This window comes from Macadamia integrifolia, unplaced genomic scaffold (genome assembly GCF_013358625.1).
Source record: "Macadamia integrifolia cultivar HAES 741 unplaced genomic scaffold, SCU_Mint_v3 scaffold1299, whole genome shotgun sequence".
In the NCBI taxonomy this organism is placed as follows: domain Eukaryota; kingdom Viridiplantae; phylum Streptophyta; class Magnoliopsida; order Proteales; family Proteaceae; genus Macadamia; species Macadamia integrifolia.
The window spans coordinates 280,726-291,466 of NW_024868150.1; the positions used below are offsets into that span (position 1 = coordinate 280,726).

Sequence of the window (10,741 nt, forward strand, 5' to 3'; positions counted from 1 at the left end):
ATCGTAGTCCTTCGGATTGGGACCTAGAACTCCCACTGTTTTAAGGATTTTGTCCAACATAATCACAGTCCTTTGGGTTGTGCACCAAGGTCTTTGACCAAGATTTCCACCCGGGCCCTCTGGTCAAGGATTTCTACCTAAGGATTCCTTTTTCTATACAACATATGAGTAAGTCCAAATGCAACAAGTGAGTTTTTTCTTCGAGTCTGAGTATTATATTCCTTCATAGCTCAGCTACATCTTCACCAGATATTTTTATTGCACATTTTCTTCAACATGATTTTTTTATGAAGCTCTTCATTTTATGAGAAGTTACCATCTTGTGTGGAAAACTTAAGTCCTTGTTGCTATAATTTATGTCCTTCTATATGAACCAAAAACTGTTAAACTAATCATTAGAGTCAAGCTAAATTCAAACTGATTTTGAATTTAGGTACAAGATAATGAGAAATAATTAAACCTAACTATTAATTAAGGACTTACCCAAGTTCCAAGTTGAACCCAGTCATTAAACTCTCTTGAACATTAATGAAATGCCTTAAGAACTAAACACTTGATTCTCCACTAGGTTCCTTCATTTAATAATCCACACTGACACCGTTGAGTCACCGAACAATTATTCATAGATGACTGTTCACCACCACGGTTGACCGTGAAACATAAAGCCAATGCCAATAAACCGCAATTTACACACCGACGACCATGGACATCAAAGTATAAATGTACTCTAAGATAAACCACCAAGCTTCTTGGGTATTCACTTAGGTCTCACTATTTTTTTTTTTTTTTTTTAATCTTACTCAGATCCTTACATTTAGATTGCAATACATATTAGTTTAAGTTTAATAATCTTGATCTTTATGAGAGAATCCATATTCATTGTTGATGTAGACTTTGAAGCCCTTCATTATTGTTGCGAATGACGTAGCTCTTCACGGTTGACCAATTTCAATAACTCCTCATCTTCTTTAACATGTTTTGCTTGTTCTCTTCAAGAAATGTCCTCATTGAATTGGTTGTCATTGTTCTTCACGTGTCTCACACACATGTTAGAACATTCAAAACTAAGGAATGGTTGTCACTGCTCTTAACGTGTCCTACACATATGTTAGAACACCCAATCAAATCAACAATGGTTAACATATCCAAAACATATTTATCCAATTGTTAGATCTTTTATAATTTAACACGTATAGTTTTAATTTAGTATACCAATCATGCATATTAGCTAGATATTGGAATGTGGATTTGTTCCCTCTCTCTTGTACTTTAGCCATACAATGTTGCAACGATGGATAATGAGGTTGAGACCAAGGAACTTACCACTATAACAATTGTGATGATTGTGAACAACTAAGAAGAAGATCCTAAAGAGCTCGAGATTGAAGGTGTGGAGGTCAAGGATGCAATGGAAGAAGATTATGTAGATGCCATAGTCGAGTACCCATTTGATATTATAAATGATCAAATAGAGTTCATGATCTCACCTCAGTTTTTCAAAGAAAAGGAACCACGAATCGAAGATTACATTCCAAACATTTGTGAGCTGCTGGAGTATTGTTTTAGGCTAAATCTAGACATGCACCACACCAAGCTTATTTCTAGACTACAAAACTTGTGATCAAGTTTTTCGAACACGGGGTGAATTGATGTAGATCAAAGCATGAAGAAGAGGACGACAATCAAATTCAGAAGAAAAAAAAAAAAAAAAATTTGGGTACAAGGTTGCAATACCAACGGTTAGTGTCCACGTGACACTATTTTACATGAACAATTATGTGGTTCCGTTTTGGTAGAGATTTGGTGGATCTTGATGGGTATAATAGTTTCCACTTCTTTAGTTTAAGTTTTTATTTTTAGAAGTTTTTTATCTTTAGTCAAGCCTTGGACAGCACGACAAAGAGTATTGATTTGTTCCCTATTAGTTCTAATTCTTCTTGTCAAGCAAGTAATAAATAAGTTGAGTTTGGAAAAGTCTTTAGGAAGAAAGAGTTTCCTTTTCCTTATTTCTTTCCTTTTTGTCATTTGTTTCTATTTTTCGAAAGTTTCCTTTTTATAAGGCATTGGCTAGCCTATTTAAAGCCAACCATTGTAAGCTTTGACACAAGTTGACTAATAAAAAAAAAGACAGTTGGTTTTGTGCCATGCTATGAGATGCAGTGAGTTTGGGGAAATGCAATGAGTTTGAGGGGCTCAATCCATATCTATAATTTCTTCTATTTTTTTTTTCCCCCTTTGTTTCTATATTATTATTCTTGCAATTTTCAACATCATAGAAGCATTCAAGGTGCTATTCTTGTTGTGCCCAACTTTTGATATACATTCAGTCTTTCGTTTGACCACCGATTTGAAGAGTTATTCAACCCAGAAAGATCATACTGTGGAATTAGTCCAAATTGTCTATTGGAACTGGTTCTACATTGGGTTCAACTTAGAGAACACTTTCACCTTGCAATTCATGGTCTTCCGTGACTAGCTGCTTTCGTCCGAGCTTCATTGAAAATTTCTAAGTTAAACTGACGAACTAATGGATAAGGTGAAAACCTTGGCCAGTGATCTAGGCACTCAATCCGAAGAACTGTGATTGCGTTTACAAGAAATCTGTAGTTTAGTGTGGCTAAAGTGCTCAATCCGATGGACTGTGATTGAGTTGTGAAAATCTTTGGCCAAGTGATTTGGGTGTCAATTCAGGACCGTAATTAGTTTCCCATCGGAGGAACTAAGATTGGTTTATAAGGCTTATATCCTACCATTTGGAAAAGAATCCCCATAATGGAAAAAGAAATCCTAGTCCGGTGGACTTGGGTAGCCAAAAGTAAGATCTTGAATAAGAACCACTTTCAACCATTTCTCCCTCTTCGCTTCTACTTGCTTCCTTTAAAATTTGCAATATGCTTTGTTGAGTCCACATTTCTTTACAAGTAGTTGATGTAAGAGAAAAAAAATTAGTACCTCATCCTACATAGTAGTTGAACCCAAAAGTAGGCTTTACCCAAAAAAAAATAGAACCCAAAAGTAGGCCAAGGCAGCTAGGAGCAAAGCTATCTTACCTTGATGTGTAACCCTTTCCAAGTAGTTGAAGCAAAAGCCACATAGGCTAACCGTAATACCTTACACATCCATATTCATATAGCCTTCCATCTTCTCAAAGGTGAAGTAACAAGTAACCTTCCAAAGGTTTTTTCAAGTGAGGAAGGAAATATGGGAAAGAAAGTTGCATGCTCTCTTTCCCACCACAAGCAGATCCTCCATTATCAAATTTGCATCACTTGCATTGCCTAGGCTTTCAGGTGCCTTGGTCCCCTAGGCTGGACGGACACCTTGTTGGTGTCATCTTGCGGCCAAGCCCCCTCCAGGCTCCAACGCCTTGGGTTGCTTAGATGCTATAACAACTATGCCAAGATTATTAAAAAAATGTAATAACCACAGCCAGTCAACTCTACAAAATATACAAGACAAGAACAATAAATCTACATATTCATGGAAAATTCAAAACTTAACAAAATACAACTCACAATTGGCTGATGGCAACCAGTTGAGAAGTACCTAAAAATAATCATATAGATCACCTTCAGTAAAGCAGCACTTATCAGATGGAAAAGCAGGAACTCTAGGATTCTATTAGGTGCAGCCCTAGCTGTGAAGGTGTGACTATTTGTTCACAAGTTTGAATCCCATTATTTCATGGACCTACTAGAACAAAGTAAAAAACATCAACTTGTTCAAGCACCTTGAGTACCAACCCCTCTTCCCACCCCCATCAGAAAAAAATAACATAATTGTTCAAGCGCCCACTAGCCATTTATCATATTCCTTTTGAACACACATAAATCGAAGAAAATTTACCGAAGTTTGAATAGCAAGCATTTTGTATTAAACAAAAATTACCTCCCAGAGGAGCTTTCGCAAACGATGAAAGTCCCATCCTCGTTCAAGGACTAACCAATTGAAAATTGAAGGTCACAAACAAGGACAGTGGTTTCCTTTGTGCCTAGTGATATATCAAAACCCTCACTATCCTCAGGTTGAAGAGGGGAGGGAAGCTGCATGAAGTTCCTACAGCAAACTAGTGTGTCAGAACATAGGCATGGGATATAAATGATCCAATAGAAACTTAAGCCAGTGCTTACTGACTTCGGCCGAAACAACAAGCTCACAAATAACAGAACAACCTCTAACACTTTAATTAACCAACAAACACAAAGCAAAACAACACAACACGCATGCAACTCTCTGTTACATGGATGCTTATCAAGGCTAATTAACACAATGGAGGAAATCTAAGATGAACCATCAAACAAACATTAAGTTGGTCAACAAAAACATACAAATTTAATGATATACATACAATATACAGAACAATACAACCTCCAACGCAATGGATATAACAGATCTGCCAAAGTGCTTAACTGTCTGCCAAAAGATAAATTTAGAATTTATACACAAATCCTGATGCTTCTCACCATAACTTCCTAATGCAGATTAATAACCAAAATAGTCTTGTTTTATTAGAAATAAGCCTAGGGTTGGGTTGTATATGTATTGGGCCTTCAGTCCATGTGGTTTGGAATGTATTGGGCCACTTTTATGGGTCTAAAAGATGAGCTTTAAGATTGAATACGGGATTACTAGTTAGTTTCCTTTTTTCATTAGTTTCCTTTTTAGTTGGGCTGTGATGGGGTTCACTAGTTTCATCATTTAGTTTCTAAATTTCAGTCTTATTTAGTTTATAAAATAAGTAGTTATTTTATGTAAGCTTCTAATTTTCCTAGTTTCTATTTTCAGTTTTAGTAACTAGAAGAGTTTCTATTTTACTAGTTTCCTATTTCAGTTTTTGGGAACTAAGTTTAATTTCTATTTTGTAACCCCATCACTATTACAAATAAAGAGAAGGCTCATTAGTAGCCCACGATTTTATGAATGAAAAAAAGCTACGTTGTTGGTTTCTCTTATGAGTGTGCTTTGTGTGTGATCAAAGATATGGACTGGTGTCTGATCCAGTTGACACTCTGCGGCGAGAAGTCTGGGTGGATCTTTATTCTCTTCTGATTATCTTATTATTATTGTTCTTGTTCAGCATCTCAGGCAAGTGAACTGATCTTCTTTAATTTCTGATCTGAGAAATTTTCCCAGAATTCTCTAAGCATCAATCACCCTTTCTGGACTATTTAGCCATCTGATTGGCTTCCAATTTGGATCGATTACTACCCTTGCTGGAAGGAGGGTTCAATCCAAATCTTAGGCCCATCAGACCAGGGGTTGGTCTGATCTGAGGTGTTTTATACTTCTGGCCAACTGTGTTTCTGCCTAGATTTGAGGTCTGGTTTGACTTACCTGTTCCTGTGGTATTTTGTTACTGATTGTGGCTTATTAATACTCTATACCTGCTCTGCTGGTTAGTCCTATTTTTTGGTATAATATCTGATTTCAGAAGCTCCAAATTCTGAGTTTGAAATTTCTGATTTACAAGGACTGTTCAACTCTTACTTCTGGTCTGTTGTTTGTTGTCTATCTTTGGGTGATTATTTGTTGTTCTTTGACTAAAAGTTCCTGTTGTTTGGGTCTAGTTTGAGCTTTCAAATCTAGTCCTACATTACTTCCCCATTCTAATAGAGAAGAGTTATTTACAGCTAGCCGAGTTCCGCTTTTTATCTCCATAACCACTGGAGAAACCATAATGGCCTAAATGCAGATTGCGGATCAAAACCCAAGTACACACACAAACAAGAGAATATTCCACCTTGCCACCTAATAGAGGACCAAAGCTATTGGTTCCCTTTTTGTGTCATCTAAACCTAGAATGATCAGATGCAAATACTGGCAAATGGAAACAGGGACCAAAATAGATACAACTCTCCAAGTCACTATGCAATTTAATGCTTTATACTTTGTAATTTTGAAGCTAAATATCTTTGTAAGTTTCAATCTAAATAAATTCTTTGTTACCTGTGCCAACTATAGTAGAACATTCAACAAGCCAAAGTTTCTCAGTGCTCTTACAAACGAAGTTATGTGTTAGATGCACCTGAGCTTCTTCACTGAATAATTGATCCAATCGAAAGGCAAAATGTTTTTAACTTCTTCACCTTTATTAATATAGAGGCCCTCCATTCACTTCATCTCTATTAACTTCTCTATAGAGACAATTATTAATATTTACCTACAATTCCAAAATTAATATCTCAACTAAAATAACAAAACAAAGGCAACAAATTGATAATAGAATACTAAAAATTGATGCCTAATTGATTACAGACACCAACATCATGCATTACCACTACCAAAAACACAATAAAAAACAATTACAGTGGCTCCAGAAATGTTGAGATCTACCGACAAATGTTCACTTGAAAGTATATACCTACATCAAATTTTAAGACCGACAAATAGAACTAGAACATTCCAATAATTACTTTTGCAGATTAATTCACATAAGTTGTAGGTGATTGATTAATAGATGGTGCACATAACAGACCTCTTGAGTCTTGACAAATCCACATTTCTACTCATATTACAGTGCTTGCAAACAAATCAAGGCAAATGAACTACTTGATTTGGCACATTTAGCCAGGGGGATAAAACAACCATGAACGAATCAGATAAAATGATAAGCAAAGGCACCCGGAAATCAGAAATTTGCTCCTTAGTCAGGAGAAAAAAAAAGAATTCAATGCATATAACTAGGGTTAACAAACAATTTTATGATAAAAAAATGTAGAGGAAACCAGACAAGGGGCAGCCACAAGCTGGAGATTTGAATTTTTTTTATTTTTTTATTTTTATCGAATGAAAGGTTGTATGCACAAGAATTGTAATTTAGAGTACTACTACTGAAACCTCAACTACACTCTTGAGTCTTGCAGTTAGGACCTCAGCTACTAGACTAGGAACCCTCTGTGCATGCCACACACAAGGAGTACAGATTTACTTCACAAGATATAGTTGGTATTGTGCTTTCATAGTCCTTTATGTCCACATGATCAAGTTACTTTGTTTTCTATCCAAGCTAAACCAAAAACGGAGAAATAAAAAAGCATAAAGAGAAAATAATGAAAAAAGAAGCTACTCAAATTTCTGCACCCAGCATCACCAAACCTAACATTCAGAACTTAAACCCTATCAATATGCATTTGAGCTTGTACAGGCAGTTACCATGAAAAAGACAGAAAGATAAACAAATTCAAGAAAGGAATCCTCCAGGAGAGCGCAACAAACATATACCTTTAAAGGTCCTTTGGACTGAAAATTTGATGGGTCATTTATAAAAGATCATACAGGACAGGTGTCAACTTGTCAGATTAACTAATCATCTCATATGGGCAATTTCATGGATTAATTGAAAGAAACAAAAATAATTAAGGTTATCATTAATTAATCCAAAGAGCAGATCTTTCCACTCGCTGCTCTTACAGACAAGGTCCATGGAGAGGTGGATCGCAATCCCAATACATATGTCTCATTCCTCAGTGAAACTATATGAGGGAAGAAAAACAATGAAACAGAAGCATATCATTTAATCTGAAAGAGATTCAAACGGGAAAAATGCATTCTTTAATCTTTATAAGAAAATCACACACAAGTATCCTCTTAAAAGATTGATGTAAAAAAGCTGATCATGCATCTGCACCAAATAACCTGTAGATGAACTACACATCAGCACCAACTTCTATTGCTAGCAAATCCTCCTTTACTAATTCCTTTGTTGCCCTTATAAGACCCTTGGTGATCCCACTAAGGTATAAGCCATTATCCTTCATTTCTTCTAAGAGCTTCTCCGATGTCTTCCAGTCGAAAGCCCTGAGGCAAAGAGACTGAATCAACTTATTATACTCATCAAGATTTGGTCGGATACCAAATTCCTTCATCTCACTCAGCAACTTCAGGGCCTTATCGAACTCCTCAAGTTTGCAATACCCCCGAATTAGTATATGGTAAGTAACAGTGGTCAGCTTGGAATGCTTCTTTTTTGCTTCTGACAGAATTCTGCACGCTTCTTCCATATGACCACCCCGTGCATAACCAGACATAATCACATTATAAGTGTACACATCAGGTCTTAGTCCCCTACTCTCCATCACTTTCAACAGCTCCATGGCCTCCTTCATTTCCTCGGATTTAGAAAGTGCATTGATGACCGAATTGAACACTGCATTCCCAGGAAGCGGACCTTCATCAATCATCTTAAATAGCAAGTCCTTTGCTGCTTTCACTTCTTTTATCCTACATAGACCAGATACAACAGATGAAAATGGCTTAATTGCGTACCTACGCGCTTCTCCTGAAAAATCATGTAGCAACTCAGCTGCTAACTGAACAGTTTTATCCTCTCCACATAGGGAATTGATCAGAAAATTAACAGAAGATCGAGATGGGTGCTTGTTCTTCTCCTTTGCCATCAGATAAACCAAATGTGCATCTTTAGCCCTACTTCCTTTGCAGAAATAACAGATGATCTTATCAATCTTCTCAGAATCAGGCAAGTTTCCGGTGTTGAGCATATCCTCACAGACAGACCAGGCCCAATCATAGAATGATCGGCAACAAAGTGCGTCAATAGTAAAATAGTAAGAATCTGCATTTGGATCAGAACCAAATTCTGCAAACTTGTTAAAAACTTCTAGAGCAGCCTTTCCCTTGCCCAACTTCCGGAACAGATGGATCAACTCGTTAAGAATATCAGTGCTCAATATAGCATTCTCCTTCTCTGCAATCTCCTTGACCAAATCCCACAAAGCGTAGGCATCTCTCTTCCTCAAACTAGCACTGACCACTCGAACAAGGGTATCAACATCCCGCGTACTGATCGAAAATTCAGGTCTTTTCCAGGCCCATTTGAAGAACCCAATTAAATTCTCACCCACTATAAGTGGCGTAAGGAGTACCCTGATAACAAACTCCTCATTTACTGTTAAATCCATCTTCTCCAGGCTTGAATCTAAAGGCTCCTCCAAAGTACTTTGAAGAACAGATACAACATTCTCGAGTTGTTCCAGATCAATCTCGGGAATTTCGGTCGTGGTTTCTTCTACAGATTCTTCTGAGACAAAACTGCTCATTTGATCATCACCATCGGTAGTCTCAGAGGAGGAAGAGCCTTGGTCTTCACCTTGAAGAACCTCTTTATCGGTGCCATCTTCGAAGATTTCCGAAGAAGCATCCAATTCATGAGAAACAAAACTAGCCTTCTCTGCAAAAAGGACTGAAGAAGACTCTGACTCTTGCGAAGCAAAACCAGTTTTTTCATGAAGAACACCATCTCTGTCATTAGATGAAGAAGCATCTAATGAATCATGAGCTTCTTCACTAGAATCAGCACCATTAGATGCTGAATCAAGAGAGAAAAATCTAGGGCATTGATAAAGGGGTTTGGTTTTGGAGATCCAATTTGAGAAATTTGGAGATGCAAATCTAATTACAGTTAGGGTTTTCAATGGTACCACGTTTTGAAGCGAAGGAGCAAGACGGCTTGAACATTTGAAGAGTTGAGCACCAGCTCTGAGGCGCCACATCTCTCTCTCTCTCTCTCTCCCCCCCGTTTACAAGGCGAGGGTTTTAGAGTGACAGTATTTGACTTGAGAGTGCAGAAAGGGTCCGGTTTAAGAAAATCCCTGAACCAAAGAACCTGGCCGAGGCACGATTCAGTGTCCGATCCGGTTTTAATTAGGCGAGGGTTTTAGAGTGACAGTATTTGACTTGAGAGTGCAGAAAGGGTCCGGTTTAAGAAAATCCCTGAACCAAAGAACCTGGCCGAGCCACGGTTCAGTGTCCGATCCGGCTTTTGGAATTAAAACTCGGGATCGGACGGATTTAATATTTTTTATTTTAATAGCTTTTTTGTCCATTTTACCCTAATAACTTACTAGTGGTTCGGTATTGGATCATTTTAGGGCTGGTTTGATTGAAGAGGTTTTGATGAGGTGGAATTGTTGTACGTATTTTTTCATCCCAATGGAATTTGTTAGTGTTGTTTAATTGTTTGCTTGGGATAGGAATTTGATAAAACATTATTTTTTCTTGTCGGGCCATATGGACCAAGGTTTCTCCCACCCAGCCTTCTCTCAAAGTCCCACCTTCAGCATGAATTTGCGGAATTTACTAAGAAAATGTCTAATGAATTCTATGCGAATTTGTATTGGTCCATCCTCGAACAACATGTATCCCCCAGAAAAAAATAGTATGTAATTCCGATCTCGTACAATTCCCCCATATCCTCCTGTTTCTCTAGGTATTGCACATTATCATTGCAACTCTGTTGACCATCACACTAACCAAGTGAGCACAAGCCCTATCACTCTTGTAACAATCCGCATATCACAAAACCCCCTATTTCATCACCAAACCCACCCCTAAACCATCATGCCTTGCTCATGCAATCATCTTCACCACCACCGAAATTGCCCAACAAATTACTATTATATGGAGTACTAGAAGTTTCCTTCTCCCTCTACTCCTTTCACCATTACAATTTATATGAGAGAAAAAGAAGCGAACAAATCACTGGAGATTTCGAGGGCAATAATTGCACCTCTCTTTTTTTTCTTCACTCAAACTTGTTGCAAAAATGGTGAATCAAAGTCTTAGTTTATCATGGTTGTGGCTGAAGTTCTCGTTGCTTGAATTGAAGTCGTTGCAACACCATCTATCTCCCCTCTCTCCTCTCCGCTCTTCCCCTTCCTTCAATCTCCATGACTTCCGTCTTTCTCTCCTCACTTTCTCTTATTTGGATCCCAAAAATCTATCC

The 10,741-nt window shown here is 37.5% G+C and overlaps 1 protein-coding gene across 1 annotated transcript; it reads right to left on the reverse strand.

Moving 5' to 3' along the window:
* Window positions 1–7,512: 7,512 nt before the first annotated feature.
* Window positions 7,513–9,548, reverse strand: LOC122063355 (pentatricopeptide repeat-containing protein At3g02650, mitochondrial-like). The gene has a single exon (XM_042627077.1). It carries the CDS (start codon window positions 9,507–9,509, stop codon window positions 7,647–7,649), a length of 1,863 nt encoding a protein of 620 aa, XP_042483011.1. The 5' UTR covers window positions 9,510–9,548; the 3' UTR covers window positions 7,513–7,646.
* Window positions 9,549–10,741: the final 1,193 nt, after the last annotated feature.

Coding starts and splice junctions, on each gene's coding strand:
- LOC122063355 (XM_042627077.1), bottom strand. CDS start 9,509: ATGTGGCGCCTCAGAGCTGGTGCTCAACTCTTCAAATGTTCAAGCCGT.